The sequence below is a fragment of the Pogoniulus pusillus genome, chromosome 4 (genome assembly GCF_015220805.1).
Source record: "Pogoniulus pusillus isolate bPogPus1 chromosome 4, bPogPus1.pri, whole genome shotgun sequence".
Classification (NCBI taxonomy): Eukaryota; Metazoa; Chordata; class Aves; order Piciformes; family Lybiidae; genus Pogoniulus; species Pogoniulus pusillus.
The window spans coordinates 31,184,489-31,204,928 of record NC_087267.1 but is presented as its reverse complement, the minus strand read 5'-3'; the positions used below and the strand labels follow the sequence as shown (position 1 = coordinate 31,204,928).

Genomic DNA, 20,440 nt, shown 5'->3' with positions numbered 1-20,440 from the left:
TTACAGTTGCTGATACTCTGTCAAACACTGACCATGAGCATTCTTCAGTAATGTAAAGCATGTCTATAAGCTGAGTCAGAAGCTGGAACAGTATGAAGGGTTTCATCCCAAGTGACAGCAAAGACAGTAATCAAGGCAAATGTAATTCAGTTCGAGACCAAAAGAACAATTTTCTATTTAGTCCCCTTTGGGAATAGTGACACTGAGTGAGTTCCTCAAGTGCAGCAGATTGCCTTCCTCACAATGATTTCAGGAAGTGGGCTCTGATTGCAGTCACTTAGTGTCATGTAAAACCTCCAGCAGGATTTGGGAGAGATGGGTTCTGTCCTCCTCATCTCAAAATTGGTTGTGCTACCAAGGCATAGGTGGAAGTGCATCAGCCTGGATATATGCTGAGTGCCCTCAGGTCTCAGGGCAGTCAGTTGGAGTTAAGGATGCTCAGCATCTCCTCTCCAGGAGCTGCTAAAAAGATGAGCTAGGGAAGATTTTATAGACATGAACTTCCTCCTCTCCAACAACTGGTAAAAGCATGGGAGGGTTTTGGTCTATTTAGGACAGTACTAAATCTGCATAATAGATTTGATCTAAGCACTGGAATAACCTTTCATCTGGAGGAAAACAGAAGTTTGGATTAGGAGTGCTAATTGAGCTGACTTCTTCCAGCCTTCAAGTCCCTTGAGATACAGATTTTCCACAATTATAAGGTAATTATTGCAGATGGACAGTTTTATCTTTCCCAAAGCTGATCTAATAAATGACTCTAAAATGCAATGGATATTTATACTCTTTATACAGGTGATGCTTGAGCTAGATAGTTAAAGCTGAACAGATTTTTGCAACTGAGGTAGATATTTATCAGGGTCTTTGTTTTTGAAGCGTTGGAGAATATGCTTTCCTCACCAGGACTATAGCTACCAGAGAGCTTACAAGTAAGTCAGACAATTAATTCAGGTATTAAATTGAGCTTTAAAATATGCTTTTAAAGAAATTAACCATTTAGGATCTGATGTATTTTGTTCTTAAGAAGTTTATTATTTACACTTCCATTACATATTAGTTAAAGTTCACTGAAATTATTGAGTAAGTTCTAACTAAATGGAAGAATTGTTTCAGTTTCCTTTATCTTCATAACAGAAAGGTTTTACCTTCAGCAAAATCTGAACAAAGAACAATTTCTAAGAGAAAAAGCAAAGAATTCCCTACTTCTAAAATGGCTGCAATCTTCCTTCATTCTTAATAGCACAAAGCAGATAAGTGTTCACAATTAGGGACATACTGCAAAATGCACTTATCTCCTTTTAGTCACAAGTGACTACTGAACAGAGTTCTCTTAATTCAGTGGCATCCCAAAGTATTTCTAACTTTAGTACTTACTGGCATGATAGGCCATCATCTTTCCCAGGTGGCTGCTGATGGCCATCCTGAGGCTGAAAAACTGTTTGTCAAAGCCACTGGCAGCAGTGGGAGTTGGTGACTACTCCAAGAAGCAAAAGGGGCAGAAAAGATGATCTATGGCATGTGAACTGTGTTATTCACACCTGAGGAGAACAGATATGTGTGACCCTGCAGGCATGATTTTGGTTACTCTCTGCCAGACTAGTATAAAACACCCTTGTCTGATGTCACACCTGAAGAGGTTGCATTGAACTGCATTGAAGCAGTTAGAATGAAGATTGCCTCGGAGGAAACCCTGAGATGTCTCAGTGTGGGAAAGTCCAGTATGGCACCCCACTCTGCCAAGCAGAGACCTTAGCAGGGAGGAAAATAAACCCTAGTGCCTCTTTAAAGTCATTTGAACATAGAATGTCTCATAAAAAATAAACATGAAGGTACTCAGTAATTTGAACATAGAATGTCTCATAAAAAATAAACCTGAGGGTGCTCAGTAATTTCATATCACTTTTGCTTTATACAATATGTCTTTAAATGCTGTATTGCTTGTGTGAAATGATTGAATATGCTAACGTTTAATGACTTTTGAGAGCACCTAATGATTAAGGAGCTCTTGTTAAATTTTAATGATGTTTTCTTATGTAAGAATATAATCCAGATTTTCCCGAAATACACAAGTAGAAAGTAATTGTTACCTTTGAAACTTCAATAACAGAAGTGTAATCACTGTTTTCAGGACCCTTTCATAACTAAGGACGAAGAACCAGGCACTTACAGGCCTTATGAACTCGGACAAGAAATGGGGATCTGGGTGAACAACTCCGACGGTGTAACTCCTGCTGTTGGAAAGGTTGTCTTATTAAATCTTCTCATGCATTTGGTCTGATACTGCTACAAAGTGACAGAGCAGCTGTGTAAGAGAAATGAGAACATAACCATGTGTTATATCTGTGAACTCTAGGCCTGGCCCCCTGGAGAATCAGTGTTTCCTGACTACACTAACCCCAGGACGGTTGAGTGGTGGACCCAGATGTGCCTGGAGTTAAAGGATGTCCTTGACTACGATGGGATCTGGATTGTATGTCTCATTATACTTGCACTCCCTTCTTTCAAAGGAATAGAAACTAAAAAATGAGAATTTTGACCTGTATCTTACACTCTTGTTTAAAGGATATGAATGAACCGTCCAATTTCTTAAGAGGCCAGTATCCTGGGTGCTCTGATAATGACATCAATAACCCTCCTTACATTCCTAGTAAGTAAAGTTTCCTTGACAGTTTTTGTTTGATTGATTGGTTTTTGTTGTGTTTGTTGTGTGGGGGTTTTTTTCTCTTCTTCTTTTCTTTCCTCAACCCTTCTCATTGTCCATCTTCCCCTGCCTATTGGTGTGTTCAGTTACATATTTGTTCAGGACTTGATTGGCTTACCTTTGGAGTATCAAGCATAAGCCACTTTCCTCTGCCTTGTAGCAGAACTAGAAAAATAACCTCTTCTGCTATCCTCTGAGCAACTGGTCTGCATCAGAGAAAAGATACCTACACACTGCAAATCAGCTGCAGATTTGTAGAAGGAGCAACCTTTCTCCCTTACCATCACCACTATTAGTCCCAGGGATGGGCAGTCTCTGCCTTTTCCACAAACCATGACAGGGAAGATGGCATTCCCTGAGGCCTTAATTAGCTGTCTTTTACTTCTCTTAGCAAAGAAATGTTCATTGCCTTACTGGAAACAGGCTAAAGTGAAGTTTTAACATGTCCAAGCCTATGGGAGACTGACAGGAATGGGAACGCCCCTTCCAGTAGCCAAGTTAATGACATGCTCATTCTTCCCCAGGAAGCCACAAGTACTTAAATTATTGCCAGTGGTCTTGGCAATTAATCTAGCTAACATTTCCCCAGGAAAGCCTGGCTGCTTGAGCAATGCTAATATGCAGCAGAATACATAACTGAGTTGACAGTGAAGTATTGGAAATGTCCCCTTTTCCGCTTCAGGCTGTTGTACTGTCATGTGAATTCTTCATTTTATTTAGCAAATCTCACTTCTTTCCACTCTGAATGCTAGGGAAACAGAAATGTAACAAAAACATGACAGGATCATAGAATCATAGAATGTGATAGAATAGTATAAAAATCTTGTCAAGTACTGAAACCAGAAGCAGAGCTTTTGATTATTATTTTGGTGTTTTCTCTTCGTGCTGAGAATGCTAACTGTAACTGTTGCATACTGGTCCTGTGAGTCTTGACATTGCCCAAAGCCCAGGAGCAGATGAGATTTTTATACCTGTGCCTTAAGTTGCCTCCACTTTTCTTAGCATTCAGAGATGCAAAAAAAAAAAGTATGAGATGAAGATGACTAAAACAGGACAGCTGCCTTTACCTGCAAATAAAGGACTGGATGATGGACCCATAACGATGACTGAGAGCCATGCAGCTTTGTGACAACTAGCACTGATGTCTGAACCATTATAGAGGAGTCAGGCTTAGAGACCTAGATATCTACATAGCATATAAGGACAGTGACAGATACTGAAGAGAAGGTGTAGTTTTAGAACAGTTTCTCCCTTACTTGCTCCTTCTTGTGCAGGTATACACTTCTGCCCACAACTCACAGTGCTAGAATCATACACAGAATCATAGAAGACTTTGCATTGAAAGGGATCTTAAAGATCACCTACCTTCAGCCTACCCTACCATGAGCAGGGACACTAGGTCAGGTTGCTCAAAGCCACATCCAGCCTGGCCTTGAAAAACCTGCTACAGTGCCTCACCAACCTCATAGTGAAGAATTTAATGCTTATATAAAATATAAATATACCCTCTTTCATTTTAAAGCCATTACCATTTGTCCTAGTGCTACATAGCTTTGTAAAAAGTTCCTTTATAGCATTCTTGCAGGCCCCCTTCAGGTACAAGAAGGCTGCTATAAGGTGGAGACCTCCACATTACTGGTCTCCCTTCCATAAACAAGACCCTAGGGCATTTTTTCCAGGGTGTAAAAAATATGTTTTCAGCCACTGTTTAAAGGCTTTGTTTTACATTCCACTTTATGCCAACACTGCATGCTGTTGGCTGTCCAAGCTCTTAACTGGTGTAGATGTGAGGTGGGACCCAAGATCATAGAATCATAGAATCAACCAGGTTGGAAGAGACCTCCAAGATCATCCAGGACAACCTAGCACCCAGCCCTATCCAATCAACTAGACCATGGCACTAAGTGCCCCATCCAGTCTTTTCTTGAAGACCCCCAGGGACGGTGCCTCCACCACCTCCCTGGGCAGCCCATTCCAATGGGAAATCACTCTCTCTGTGAAGAACTTCTTCCTAATATCCAGCCTATACCAAGATATTAGGATCTTCCTGAGGTTGGCAGGGTTTTGTGGGCTAACCATTGTCTTAAGTAACCTGATCTTTGCAAGTCCTAGTCCTAGTTCCAGTGCCTCAGGCTTTTTGTCAGTGCAGACTCACTATCTAAATTATAATCATGGTTACATGTAACTGTGATTCGAACTTCTAAAAGACATGTCCTTCAAATCAATTTTCTGCAAACACCTCATACTGAAGATTAATATGCAATTCTAAAATAGTCAGTGCTACCAAGGCAGAATGCAAAATACTCAGAATAAGAATGGAGCATGAAAATAATGACTCAAAGCAGTATTTTCTTTTATATACCACCTTCATTTTCTGGGGCTAATAATTAACTGACACTGGGGCATTAAGTGTGACTTTCTGCAGGACCTTAGTGTCCTGAAAGCCACATCAGCCCAAGTTACTTGGAAATTGCTTCTAAGTTAAATTGTTTCTGATGCAGATCAGCCACACTGGAGTCTTTGTATCTAAAGATCCAAACAGTAGGATTCCAGCTGTGGTGGCACAGCAGAGCAGAGAGGGTTTCAGTTACAGAGAAATGCACTTTGTAATAATCAACTGCAAGCATGCAGTAAAATGCAGTGATATTGCCTAATATTTGGAAGAGTGTGTACATCAAACATCTGACCTGCTCAATTCTGCCTGAACTTCACATGGCACTTTCATGGAGGCTACCTGGAGGATGAGAATCACACTTTCTGAACCAAACAGACTTTGCCAGCATCTCTTTAATATGGGATCAAAGACTAGTGAGCATCTGTGCAACCAATCTGTGCCTTGTGTTGCTTCCCCTTGGCTCAGCACTAAAACAGTGTTGTCCCAGAAACGTAAGACTTGCCCCTGGCTATTATTGAAAGCAGAAAGCTAAAAGTATTTTCACTGCCTGTGTCTTTCTGATAGAAGGGGTTACTAGATAATCCATCCACATATGAGTATACCCACTATAATCTGTCCTTCCTCTCCTCTGTGCAGTGTATCAAGCCATAGCAGATGATATCCTGTGGACTGCTGCACATTCCTGTTTTTCTCCCCTGCAGACCTCTGACACTCCTCACTCATGGCTTGTAGTGCCATGCAGTTAGTCCTGCTGCCTTTTAGTCACAGATGCCTTGGGGAGAGAGACAGAGCAGCACTGAGCTTAAGTGTGAATTTCGCGATGATAGTGTAGAATCATGCTGCCTACCTCCATCTGCAGTGCAGTGATAAGCAAACTGAGGTCTCATGATGTTACACAATCATACAGGTTTCCTGGGCCATACAGGTTCTGGAGCATTTGTTTGTTTGTTGGAACATTTTTGCTCTTAAGTAAGATTTGTGACTGTGCAGAAGAATATGTAGGTGTAATCTTTATTTTGCAATGCAAAAATTTCCTCCCTGGCTATTACTTACCAAATACATTATGTCTGTATTGGATTGTTGGACAGAAAACTTGAAATTAATTAGTAATACATACTCAGTCTTCTCACCCTTCTGAGGACACATGCCTGCCTGCAAGCAGGTATCCATGTCTGTGTGTTAACCTCTAATCATTGCAGGTTCTTCAACTGTTCCTCTTCGCAGATCCTTTGGTGTTTTCACCTCAAAATAAGTAGAAATCTGAATAGATTCGAATTGTGATGTGTGTTTTGTATCATTCTCAGGCATTTCTGATCGTTCCCTGTCAGAAAAAACCTTGTGTCCTGACTCCAAGACTTACCTTGGGGAGCATTATAACACACACTCACTCTTTGGCTGGTCACAGACAGAACCAACTTTCAAGTAAGTTTTCTAAAGTATTTATAAGCAGATTTCAGGTGATTGAAATATATTTTAAAAGCCAATGTTATTGGGCTATCTGTCATAGTATGTGATAAGAAAGAGCCTCATGCTTCATTTTGCTGTTTGTAATTTAGTAAGAAGATTTGAAAAAAGAGAATCTTGGAAGAAGAAACAGATTCTTTTCCAATTATACTTTTCTTAGCTAAAATCAGAATCTAGTTGTAGGGCTTAACTTTTCCGTTGCTACTTTTGTATAACTGGAAGATATTCTCATAGTCTGTTAGAGCTGCTTATGTGCAGTTGCTGCAGGATGCAACCTCGTGTGGTGTCAGGGGAATTTTCCCATCTCTTCATTACTCTGGCCCAAGGAGAGAAGTTCTTATCACTGTCAGAGAAGAATCTGAACAACACAGCTCCCCCAGCTGCGTCTGAATTGCCTCTGGAAGGCAGCAGTTTGCATTTTGGGAAGGGGCTCAGTCAGTCCAGGAGAGCAGAACTGCATTTGCAGCACGTCTGCTGTTGGCTACTCTAAAACTCATTTTGAGGCTGGGAAGCACTCAAAGGTAGCTCGTGCAGACAGACTGTTGCTGTAAAGCTGTGGAGAGGTGGCTGCCGAATTTAATCAAATGGGCAAATCATGCCTTTGCCAGCAGAGACTGAGCTAAAACACAGAGCAGTTTAATACTACAGTGTAAGTGCCAAAGCAGGGTCCTTGTGCTGGTTTATTTCAGTGTTTTGCACTCGTTTTCAGTAGCTGTATTGTGATAGTAACCATAGGGTGTGATTAAGTGAGCTCCTTATAGTGTTGATGCTCCTTATAGTGTTGAAGCCCAGGGAAGGGAAGTGCTAGGTCAAAGCCAGAAGCAGCATGCCAGCTTCTGTGGCCTGCTGAAAAGTGGTCCAGTTTTTGAGAGAAAGATCAGAAAGCTCTTGAACCCAGTGTTGTGGAGGCAGGAATTAATGTGTGGCCGAGTTGGGAATTTATACAAAAATAGTTATTTTATTTTCCCAAAAACCCGCCCCCAAAACTATATATACAAAGATTGATTTAGTTTAATTAGCAGATTCAGTCGCATGAGAATTACCTACAGGGATACCATCAATAATCTGACTGTTTTGGAAGTCAGAAGTTGGAAAAGGCTTTAGCTATTAATTAATAGCATTTTTCTTACTAATAAATTGAGCCAAAATAACTCACGATCAGGCTGACTTGCTCGCCCTCTGCCTCTATTGTTCACCTTTCAGCGGCTGTAGGAGGATCGTTAAGAAGTATTCAGCTCTTACAAAGGTGTCAATGGGGAAGCAATCCTTTTGAAGATCTCTCTGCAGCCAAGGCGAGGGGAGAGTGGGGGAAGAAAGTCTCAGGCAGACACATACATCCAGGCACGGGCAAAATCCAAAGCGGGAACCCCAAAGGCGGGAAGACCCCAATATTTTTAACCTTCGCTAGACAAAGGGCAGAGTTACCACACCTTAGGCGCGAAAGTGCACGGCCAATCCCAGCCTGGCTCCAGTGCGGTAACTCACGGGGCACTCCTCGTGTGGGCAGGACCCCTTTGCTCACCCCCTTCATGGCTGCAGGGCAGGCGAGGGGGGAGGGAAACCAGGCAGCTTTCCCTCTTCCCCTGAAGTCTGGGCAGGAGAGGAATTTAGGGGTACAGGACTCCAGGACACCCAGGTCACCCAGCCCAGCTAGGACAGATGGGTCTTAGGATGGGTTTTGGGCCCCTACCACCCAATATTAGCAAAGATCCTCCTGTCACTGGTCTCTCCATTGGGATTTGTCCTCTGCACACTGGAGTCCACAAAACCATGTACTGCCTTGGTAATACTGTTTGAATAGAGGCTTTGGATTTACCTCCTTTACTTGAGCTGTTCTTTCATTCTATTCAGGTTCTGTGTCAGCAAAGCCAGTTGCCTAAGACAAAACCTGTGAATTTAGCAGGAAAAGCTCTGTGTGCCTGCACGTGTGCCCCAGCCCCTTCAGCATGCACAGTGTCCTGGCTGTGTTAATCTCAACCAGCACTATTGAGATAGTTGCTTGTCCTGGAGTCCTGTACCCCTAAATTCCTCTCCTGCCCAGACTTCGGGGGGAAAGGGGAAAATCCGCCTGGTTTCCCTCCCCCTCGCCTGCCCTACAGGCACGAAGGGGGCGAGGACTGCCCTGTGAGTTCCCGCGCTGGAGCCAGGCTGGGATTGGCCGTGCGCTTTCGCGCCTAAGGTGTGGTAACTCTGCCCTTTGTCTAGCGAAGGTTATAAATATTGGGGGTCTTCCCGCCTTTGGGGTTCCCGCCTTGGATTTTGCCCATGCCTGGACGTATGTGTCTGCCTGAGCTCACACACTCCCCTGTGCCTGGACTGCAGAGAGACCTTCAGGAATTTGCTTTCCTACTGACACCTTTGTGTGCCTAACGACCCTTTACGACCCTTAACGATTCACCTGCAGCTGCTGGAGGGGGAACACAGACCGCATGAGTCAGCCTGAGTGAGTTATTTGGCTTAGCTTAATTTAGTAAGAAACCGCTATTAATTAATAGCTGAGGCCTTTTCCAACATCTGACTTCCAATATAGTCAGATTATTGATGGTATCCTGGTAGATTAATTCTCATGCAACTGAATCTGCTCATCAAACTAAATTAATCTTTGTATATATAGTTGTGGGGGCGGGTTTTTGGGAAAATAAAAAATAACTATTTTTGATAAATTCCCGACTCGGCCACGAATTAATTCCTGCCCTCCGCAACATTGCTGCTGCACAGCTCTTTGCAGCCTTTCTCCAAATCCATGAACCTCTTCCACTTCTACAGCACTTCCAAAAGAAGCATATATTTTGCTCAGTCAAATGTAGAGAGTCCTTCAAGGCTGGAGAACACTACCAAAAGCATAAGAAGAGACTGGATTCATTGTAAAGCTGGGAAACATTGGTGAAGAACTTTTCATACATATTCATTTGGGCTTTTCAAACACATTTCCTTTCAGAGCTGGTTTTACACCCTTTCCGCACTCGCTCTTCACAAATAACATACTAAAATTTAGGTTATTGACAGGAGTGATTAGCAAATCAGCATCAATTGCAGGATGCTGCCTGAAAATTAATAAGAAGTTCATAATTGTATTAAAAAAAAACGATTCTAAGGTTTATCCTAATGCAGCCAGATAATAGGAAATGTGTCATCTGACTCATATCAAATAGCTTGGATTTGGATAACATGAACTAGCAGCAGTCAGCTCATGCATAGCTTAATAGGAAGAGTTACTTACACATGATATTCTGTAAATAATTTCAGCCAACAAATACATTTCACAGTACTAGGACCTGTTCAGCAGTGATTCACACTTGACTGAAATTTATTCAGAAAATTAGTTGTTGCTGATTGTTTACTCACCTCTGGGCCATAGATGAGCTGATCCAATGCTCTACACTCAGCAGCATCTGCCTCTGAAAATGGAGCCAGAGTTGTGGTGCATAGCTGGAGGAAAGGACTCATACTGAGGATATGCATTAAATGGTTCTAAAATGCTGTTGTTTATTCAAAGCACATGGAGTCTTGGCAGTTATTTGGCCCAGTGGTGCACCTACAGCCCTGTGCTAGTTTGAGGCTAGCTGGAATGTTTTAGTGAGAGAAATTACATTGTAGGCTGTGAAAAGGAAACAATGGTGATGTCTACTTCACTCATAGGCTTGCTGAGATGTATAAAAACAAGAACACAAAACATAGATAACACAGTGGGTCTCTGTTGCAGCTGGTGTCTGTACTTTTCTCCTTGGCCTGCTTTCTGTGTAACTAATCCTTCTGCTTTCTAACACCCCTCAGCCAATCCTCCAAACTCACCTTGCATGTAAGGCAAACTCTGGGATAAGGTAGAGGGGTGGAAAGGAGGTGGAAGGGTGTTTGGGTGGTTGGGAGCCCCTCCTGCAGACTCTTGTTTCTTGGAGGGGTATTGTGTTTCTGTATTACTTCTTAACTTGTACATTTCTGTGTATATCGTAAATATCTGTTTGTATATTGTGCTAAGCTGTGAATATAAAGCTTCATACCTTAATTTCCAACTGGCTGAGTCTAGTCTGGGTGATTTCACAAGAGTGGGGGAGCAGGTAACACCCAAACTGTCACAAACTCAGAACCAGCAGGTTCTTGCTCCATCTGGACTATAAGGCTAATATGTTCACATTTGCATAAAAGCTGTTGGGGTTTTTTTGCCTTTCAAAATGTTGAAGCATTTCAAAAGCACTGTGTCATTACTTAACCCATACCAAATATTAATCAAATATGGATGAAAGATCTCTTGATCAAGTCTCATTAAGGACAGTGTGATGGTTTGGGTGTTACCCACCCCCCACACACTTTGGAAATCACCCAGACTAGACTCAGCTGGCTCTGGAAATTGAATGAAGCTTATTATCTACAGCTTAGCACAATATACAAGCAGATATTTACAGTATATACAGTTATAGACAGAAATAGACAAGGTAAAAGGTAATACAGAAACACAACTCCCCTCCCAGAAACCTGAGTCCTCAGGAGGGGCTCCAAACTGCTCCTTCACCTTCCCCCTACTCCTCTCAACATTACCCCAGTCCCAAGGAAGAATGGAGGTTCGGTCAGGGGGGTTAGGAAGCAAAGTGGATTTAATCAGAGAGACGGATGATGCAGTTAGAGAGAGAGAGAGATGCAGCTCGGAGCTCACCAGCAGCAGAAGTGGAGTTATCTATGTTTTGATTTTTGTTCTTATACCTCTCAGCAAGCCTATGAGCAAGGTAGACATCAGCCTTGTTTTCCTTTCACAGCATCTAATCTAGTTCTTCTCACCAAAACATTCTAGCTAGGCTCAAACTAGCACAGACAAGGAGAAGGAGGTGAACAGTGAACATCATTAATATTTCACATGAGAATCTAAGCATCATTGCCGAAATTGTATTAAAGCAGTGCTGAATTTGAGGTCCTGAAGTGTATGATTTTGCAATATGCAGTTGTATGCAGAGTTTATCCTATGTTCTGGAATTTTGTAGCATTTGTCAATGGGGCATATTGCACTTCCTTGATTTTCTGGTGACGAAGCAAAGTCACTTTCAAAAGGAAAAGGAAAAAATTGTTAAGCCACTAATCTCTTGCTGAACCATTGTATATCAAACAATGCCAGGGAACTGAAGGAAATACTACAAAAGATGAGGTGACATTGTGAAGGATTACATTTTTGCTTTCTATGTTGATTGTTTCGATATTGTTGTGTTTATTTCCAGGATATTAGAAATCTATTTGCAAATACAAAAGTCTAAATATATCCTATGTTGCACAAAAAATAACACATTACACTGCTTTTTAGGCACCCGTGGAATGCTGCATTGGGTGTTCTAATACTGAAATCAATTATGTTTCAATTTTTCAGCTAAAGACACTGCTGAGAATAAATGAAACACAAATGAGTATTTTAGGAGACTGAAGCATTGCTTTGTGGATCCGATGTGTTTTAGGGTTCTTTGTTTATTCTGGCCACTGCATAAACCTTCCCATTATTTGCAGTTTTGCAGCCATGTTTTCACATGACTCGGGAGCACAATAATTGTTTCACAAATAACACCCCTTCTGATAAAGTTGTGTCTCGAAGCTTTTTTCTTATTTTTAATGATCTTGTTGCACTTCTTCAGTGCTGTCCAGCAGGCAACTGGAAAGCGAGCATTTGTCTTGAGTCGGTCTACATTCGTTGGCAGTGGGAAGCATGGGGGTCACTGGCTGGGTGACAACTTCTCTCAGTGGAAGGACTTGCGCTATTCAATCATTGGAATGCTGGAATTCAACCTCTTTGGCATCCCCTATGTAAGTCCTGTGTCCTCCAGGCAGTTTCTGGCTCATGCAAAATATCACTTTGAATTTAAATTAACTCAAATGTTTTCTGAAATAAACTACTCGAGATGGCCAGCGGTAACAGCCTCCACAGCACAAGGAACTGCAGATTAGAAAAAGCTAAATGTCATCAATCTTGGCTGACTGAAGAGAAACAAAAATAGCCTTGCTAGATTCAGATTAAATCACTGCATGCCTTCCCAAAATGATCTCAAAATGCATTTGCAAGCTGGACTGGAGACTTGTAGAATTATTGAATTATGGTCAGACCTTCCATAGTGTTGTCAGTGCTCTGCGAGACACTATTATCCCAGTCCCAGGAAAAAAATGTATCATGGAGCACTTTCATAAATCATCAGAGCTATATATCTTTTTTCCAAAAAGTTATTTTTATTAACAAACTTCTATAGTTACAATCACAGAACATTAGGACTTGGAAGGGACCTTGAAAGATCATCTAGTCCAACCCCACTGCCAGGGCAGGATCACCCTGAGTAGGTCACACAGCAGTGCACCCAGGCAGGTGTTGAATATCTCCATAGAAGGAGACTCCACAGTCACCCCGAGTGAAAAAGCTTTTCCTTATGCTTAGGTGGAACATTCTATGCTCCAGCTTGCACCCACTGCCCCTTGTCCTATCAGTGGACACCACTGAGAAGAGCCTGGCTCCATCCTTCTGACAATCATCCCTCACATATTTGTACAACATAAATGTCAATATCCTACAATTTAGACTTTAATCTACAATTTAGATTGTCAATATCCTACAGTCACAAACACTTATCCAATGACTTCATTTTTTTCTCTAGATAGGTGCTGATATCTGTGGATTTAACTACAACACCACTTACGAACTCTGCTTGCGCTGGATGCAACTTGGATCTTTCTATCCATTTTCCAGGAACCACAATTCAGAGGGAAATAATGTAAGTAAGTTAACTACACAGAACTGTAGCCTACAATTACAGTAATCACAATAGTGATCTGTATTACTCTCTCAGAAATTAATTTGCCAGAAATTAATTTACCATTCTTGGGTAAGTTGAAGTGATGGGTGCAAAGGAGTGCTGCCCTGAAAACAGGCATTACATGGTGCAATGTACATTTTTCCCATCAGTAATGCAAAGGTCACATCGGAACACTGGAGCGTGTATAGTACCTAACATCCAAAAGTATCACAGTATCAGCAAGGTTGGAAGAGACCTCATAGATCATCAAGTCCAACCCTTTACCACAGAGCTCAAGGATAGACCATGGCACCAAGTGCCACGTTCAGTCCTGCCTTGAACAGCTCCAGGGACGGCGACTCCACCACCTCCCCGGGCAGCCCATTCCAGTGTCCAATGACTCTCTCAGTGAAGAACTTTCTCCTCACCTCCAGCCTAAATTTCCCCTGGCGTAGCTTGAGGCTGTGTCCTCTCGTTCTGGTGCTGGCCACCTGAGAGAAGAGAGCAACCTCCTCCTGGCCACAACCACCCCTCAGGTAGTTGTAGACAGCAATAAGGTCACCCCTGAGCCTCCTCTTCTCCAGGCTAACCAATCCCAGCTCCCTCAGCCTCTCCTCATAGGGCTTGTGCTCGAGGCCTCTCACCAGCCTCGTCGCCCTTCTCTGGACACGCTCGAGCATCTCAACGTCCCTCCTAAACTGGGGGGCCCAGAACTGAACACAGTACTCAAAGTCATGCAGAGAAGTGTATTGAATATGTTGAATGACAGGAAATTACCTTCCCACACTGTAGGTAAAATTCTTCTTTTACCTATTAAAGCCCAGGTTTTTTTAGCATGCAGTGACTGTCAGCATGCCACTGTTAGAAACTTCAGTCAAACACGTGAGAACTCCAAGGAGAGCCAGCAGTAGTGACAGTATCATCAGCCAAGTAGCAACAAAGGCTGAAAAATGCCCATGAGATCAACAAAAAAGTGATCCATCTCCTGAATTTGGCTTGCTGTCCATTCAAAACTTGTCACTGATAGAAAGAAGTATTGGGCTCTTTCCAATTGTGAACAGTTGGAAGGTCTTGCAGCCTCTTTAAGGACACTTTGTTTATCTGCAGCCACAATGAAATGGTTCTGCCAGTTCAATAAATGTTCTGTTGTTTGTTTGTTTGTTTTTCCTGTTAGCTGATTCATGCTATACTTGGAGCTCAGGTTATTAGCTAAACTTCAGTTTTCTTTGAAGTTGTGTTATTAAAATGTTACAACATTTGCACTCCCAGAAAGACATTTGTCACTGCATGAAAATATGATGGACATTAAGCAACTGGCCAAATGCAGGAATAATAGGCTTATAGCTAATAGTGTTGCTGTTAAGAGAGTCAGGAATTAGTCTGGAGATTCCTGAGACAGGCTGAGGTTTTTCTCTCTAGAGCAAATATCTGTGAGGTGCTAAATATTTTTTGTTTACCTCTCCACTAAAATTAGAGATACCTTACAAGTTTGCTTGGCTCCGCGAATGGGGTCTGACCTGAGTGGGTATTAATCACATATGCACAATTTAATAGGTAGGAAAAGAATAAAGGGTCTATGTTATGGGAACTGTGACTGTGAGTGAATGACAGGAGTAACAGAGGATAGATATATTTGGGTTTATTTGATTACTTAAATGCATATAAAACATTCTATGCATTGAAAGAAATGAGCGAGGCATTTTAGGTGACACCATCAGCTAAGATGTGTAATTGTTTTTCTGTGAACTTAGGTGTCGCCTGGACAGATGGGCAGAGTCCAATGGGATGGGGTTCAATAGCTCCAAGTGCAGGGTGCTGCACTTTGGCCACAACAACCCCATGCAGAGATACAGGCTGGGGTCGGAGTGGCTGGAGAGCAGCCAGACAGAGAGGGATCTGGGGGTGCTGATTGATACCTGCCTGAACATGAGCCAGCAGTGTGCCCAGGTGGCCGAGAGAGCCAGTGGCATCCTGGCCTGCATCAGGAATGGTGTGGTCAGCAGGAGCAGGGAGGTCATTCTGCCCCTGTACTCTGCACTGGTTAGACCTCACCTTGAGTACTGTGTTCAGTTCTGGGCCCCCCAGTTTAGGAAGGACACTGAGATGCTTGAGCATGTCCAGAGAAGGGTGACGAGGCTGGTGAGAGGCCTTGAGCACAGCCCTACGGGGAGAGGCTGAGGGAGCTGGGATTGGTTAGCCTGGAGAAGAGGAGGCTCAGGGGTGACCTTATTGCTGTCTACAACTACCTGAGGGGTGGTTGTGGCCAGAAGGAGGTTGCTCTCTTCTCTCAGGTGGCCAGCACCAGAACAAGAGGACACAGCCTCAGGCTGCACCAGGGGAGATTTAGGCTGGAGGTGAGGAGAAAGTTCTTCACTGAGAGAGTCATTGGACACTGGAATGGGCTGCCTGGGGAGGTGGTGGAGTCGCCGTCCCTGGAGCTGTTCAAGGCAAGGTTGGACGTGGCACTTGGTGCCATGGTGTAGCCTTGAGCTCTGTGGTAAAGGGTTGGACTTGATGATCTGTGAGGTCTCTTCCAACCTTGCTGATACTGTGATACTGTAATATTTGCACAGTGTCAGAATACTGCTAAAAAGATAGTGCAATTTTTGAAATAATAGGTGGATGCTCTGGAGCTTGGAGCCAACAGAGAATATTGTCAGTGACTAATTCTGATGTAAACACAACAATGAATAAATTTACCTTAATTATTAAGTTCAATTAATATTAAGCTAACGTTAAAATAAAATCTTGACTATCCACTTTCCCTAATCCATTGGGGATTGCAAATGGTTTAATTAATACTTTTCCTGTCTGAAAAGCATTAGATAATATAAAAAGCTTTGCTACTGCTGTTCCTTTTATGTTTCACTATCCTTGGAATTTATCATGCAATCTTCAATTTTAATGAGAAAACCACATATTATGGGAAAATTTTGTGAAGGAAGTGTGTGGCTCCTTAGCTCTTTTGCACTGTAGAAGGTCAAACAGGAGGGATTAAAGGAGATACAACTCTCACACATCAGCACTGCTCTGGACTACATGATAAAAATTTTAGTTTGGTGATAATGGATGTTGTTCTTAATACACCTTCCAGTTTTCAAAACAGCACTTATTTTACTATTCCCTTGTGTAACATTCTGTCACAATGGTTGCACAGTGGTTGTCTGTTGAATTTGTAGTCCCTAGTTATGATACTCAGTTACATATCCACCATTTGCCTTAACAGGAACAAGACCCAGCAGTGTTTGGAAAAGAGTTTGCCAAGATATCTCGTGCTACACTTCGGATCAGATACTCACTGCTGCCATACTTATACACCTTGTTCTTCGAGTCTCATGTCCATGGAAACACAGTGGTGCGGTCACTGATGCATGAGTGAGTTTGGAGTCTCTTGCTTTTATCATATTTCACTCACCAAAGTAGCTGAGCTTCTAGGTATAAAATAATTTCTGTTTGAGAATAGTCACAGTAATATTACTGCATCCTCTTTTTTAAAGAGAACAGTTCTGCAGTGAAATCTGATCAAATTATATTCATAAAAGTAATCCTGAAATATACCATGGATTTAATTAAGTTACAGCCTATATTTGTTTCCAGTGGAAAACAATATGGAGAATTCTGAAAATGTCCTGGTTTAGGCAAATGTGAAGTTTTTCTGTATGCTAAAAACAGGAATCAGCTACCTGTATCTAATGCACTTGAATGAAATCTGTATTCTGGTCCAGAATGCTAAGAGCACCTCATAGAGAGCAGTCTCCATTTTCTAATCCTCCACAGCATTTGCATTTTCCAATTTAGCAGTTGCACCTGCATGCTATGAATGAAGCCTACATCTGTGTCCACAAACTGCACGCACACACAAAAAAGGGGGACAGAGATGTTTGAGTGTAGGAGCAGGTGCAAACCAGACATTAATAAACACAGATTGAAAAAACCTTTTGGAAAATGTAACCTCAGATTTTTGGAAAAACTCATTTTTTTCCTGTTTGGAAGAAGCAGGAATCAAAGTGAGGTTTAATTTCTCTCTCAGCATCTTTTAATTGTCTTCTTACCAGCTTTTGATACATTTTCTACGTTGCTGTATGCAAAGACTTGAGCAAAAGGAGTGCAAATAATACATATGAAAGGCTTCTGCTTGAAGCTCTGACAATTTAGTCTCACTGGCACAGGCTACATCTTGGACTGTTTAATGTTCTTTTTCCCTTTAGGTTAAAAACATTTTGGTTAAAGGGTAAGGAATTTTTTCCGAATTAAGCTGAGATTACACTAAAGTGCAGACCACCCAAGCATGGAAAGGATATGCTAAAACGTGTTTTGCCTACTCAGCATAATGGCTGATGATTTTTAAAAGCAGTACCCTGCTCTATTACCTTATTTAACTGGATTATGTTAAGGAGAAGTTTTATAGGCACTCGTATCTTACAAGCAGCTCCTTAGTGAGATCTGTGTTAATACTGCAAATAACTGAGTTAATTTTTGACATTAATATTAGCTAATCTCTGTTAACATGAAATTACTTTAGTGATGTTAAGTCTGCCTTTCTGACCTTTTCCAGTATAGATGCACTCTATTTGGGCCATATTTATATTATCAGATTTGCAGATGTGCTTTGATTTGAATTGGAGAGCAGTTTCAGATGCATCAGTGGAGACTTTTGATGGGTGAAACTGAGCTGGAAGGTACACCTCAGCCATTGACAGGAGCATGGTCAGTGGGACCAGATTAGGATTACTAGCAAATGAAACTTCTAAAATACATGCAGAGAGAGAGCTGTCATCAAGAGATCAGTAGAAACTGATCTGTTATCTGGGTCCCATCCTATGGGGGACATGACTTGCTAATAGCTAGGTTCTAAAATAGATTGTGAGTATCCCTTACTGCTGTTAGCTAATTCTTGTTACTGTTGTTACATCACAAATAGTTCTAATTAATTGATTCAGTGGGTCTGCTACAGTAGAGAAAGCGACCCAGATGCTAACAAGAGGAAAAGTGTGGGGTTTAGAGAATAAGCGAGCCAAAACAGAACTTTCCATGCACAGATGATGGAATCTTACATTAAATCTTTTCCTAGTAAGAAATACAAAGGAGAACTTATAAAGCCACAGTAGTTTTTCATCTGGAACGGTTATGAATTCATATACTTCACCGTGAAAACAACTCTGCCTGGGCAGGGAGTCTCCAAGCAATAGCTAGTTCATGGACACATTTCAGATTTTTCATTTCTTTTCAAATATTTAGGTGTTCATTTCAAGTAACAATCAAGAACAATATCCCTGCAGATTCCTGTAGGTGCATCCAAGACTTTCACTCAGTGAAACAGAGACTCCAGTAGCTCAGCTGTCAAAAAGACCAGAAGGTGATAATTGGTTGCCGAAAGAGAAAGCTCTGCTTAATGGCTGAACAAGGGAAAAAGAAGACAAAAAGGAGGTCAGCATGTAACTATAGGAAGCATGTAGATGGAATTAAGAATCTTTCATCGGTAGGGTTCAATGGCTTATATTTCAGCATGTGAAAATACTTTCATTTCCTGAATTTGTGCTCGTAGTTCCCATAATGGCTTGGAAAATAGTGCTGAGTTAGCTGGTGAGATGCCTGTTTCCCTGTGTTAATAAGCTTCACTTCTCTTTTGTCAGAATTCCTTGATCATCTTTTTCTCCTGAAATCTCCCATAGGAAAGGACATTGAGTCAATAGAAGTATTTCATTATGGCAAAATTAAAAAAGCAGAGAAGCTATTGAAATGAGAAGAAGAAAAGCTAACGTTCTACATTTCAAAACCTTTAGACACCCCACTTGAAATATTTGCAAAGCATTATGTCAAAAAGCAACAATGACCAAGATTAAGGTGTTCCAAAAGCTTTTTGTCAGTTAAAGGAACTCTGAATGAATTGTTGTTTGGTTTTTTTTCAGGCAGAGCATGAGGCATGCCTTCAAGAACATGTTTTCCTGAGCTCCATGTGCTCCCCTAAACTTGAAATATTTTAGAAACCTGAGCACCAAACATGTGTCTTTATTGCCAGTGTGGTTTTGCTCATTTAGTGTATGCTCCAAGTGACAGTCTTATAAGTTAACTAGGGAAGATCTATAAAGAATTTCCTTAGAGACATAATTACAAATGATCAAAAACCTATTTAGATTATCAGGGATTTGATGCCAGAGGAGTGAATGGTTCTGAAATGGGGAGGATCCCTCCCCTTTGCCGGGTCCTATTCAGTATTTTCAGTAGCTGATGCACGTTGAAATAGAGATCTCTTCCCAGGCTGGCAGATGATGCCAGGCGAATGGGATTGTAAATACTCTGGAGAACATGATCAGAATCCAAAATAATTCTGATGCATTGAAGAAGATGGACTGAATTACATAATTTTTCATCCATTCAGGAAAGGGACTTTAACAAGCTTAGTGTGTATGAACACTGGCAGGCGTTTTTCCTGAAAAAAATTCCTAACATAAATGTGTGAAAGGTCCAGAAAACCAAATTCAAGGATTTTCACAAATTCTTTAGTGCTGTTCCTCTGTGTTCCCACTTCTGGTCCTGGTTCTCATTCTGCTCTTTGACTCCCTCAATGAAATCTCAACCCAGCGGTCAGAAATGAAGTTAGTTGGTCTCCTAACACTGCTATTTTGAATTAGAAATCAGCTCTAGCATTTTGTGACCATTCTGATCTGGTGCAGTATGGAAGGTGCTACTGTAATTTCACAATCTCTATCCAGCTTTTGGCATTCCTTCAACCAGGAAAAATATTTGGCAGTGTTGAAAGATGCCTTGAGGAAGAATATTTCTTGCCACAGGGAGTAATAACAAAATATTCTTCAGGATCTATAAAAATTAAGATTACATATCTCACTTTCCACACTAGGTTTACCACTGATCAGCAGACTCACGGAATAGACACTGCCTTCCTCTGGGGACCTGCTTTTATGATCGCTCCTGTTCTTGAAGAGGCAAGTACAGCAATGAAAAAAAAAGCCATCAAACTGGAATTAAAAGATAAAGAACAACAACAAAAAAAGAACTGTGCTTAGGGCGTTGGGTGACATTCAGAGCATGTTTGTTTATATCTACCCGTTTCTTACCTCCACTGTCAAAGCTTGCAGAACGCATTTCTAAGCAGCACAGACAGTAGAGATC

At 41.6% G+C, this 20,440-nt stretch overlaps 1 protein-coding gene across 1 annotated transcript in view; it reads left to right on the top strand.

Annotated features, from left to right (window-relative positions):
- Positions 1-20,334, top strand: part of LOC135174232 (sucrase-isomaltase, intestinal-like) — a 53,643-nt gene extending 33,309 nt beyond the window's left edge. The window contains exons 10-17 of the mRNA XM_064141448.1: positions 2,129-2,242; positions 2,354-2,470; positions 2,563-2,647; positions 6,401-6,518; positions 12,167-12,335; positions 13,172-13,288; positions 16,536-16,684; positions 20,169-20,334. Of these exons, the coding sequence (XP_063997518.1) occupies positions 2,129-2,242; positions 2,354-2,470; positions 2,563-2,647; positions 6,401-6,518; positions 12,167-12,335; positions 13,172-13,288; positions 16,536-16,684; positions 20,169-20,334 (1,035 nt within the window). The remainder of the gene's footprint in view (positions 1-2,128; positions 2,243-2,353; positions 2,471-2,562; positions 2,648-6,400; positions 6,519-12,166; positions 12,336-13,171; positions 13,289-16,535; positions 16,685-20,168) is intronic.
- Positions 20,335-20,440: the final 106 nt, after the last annotated feature.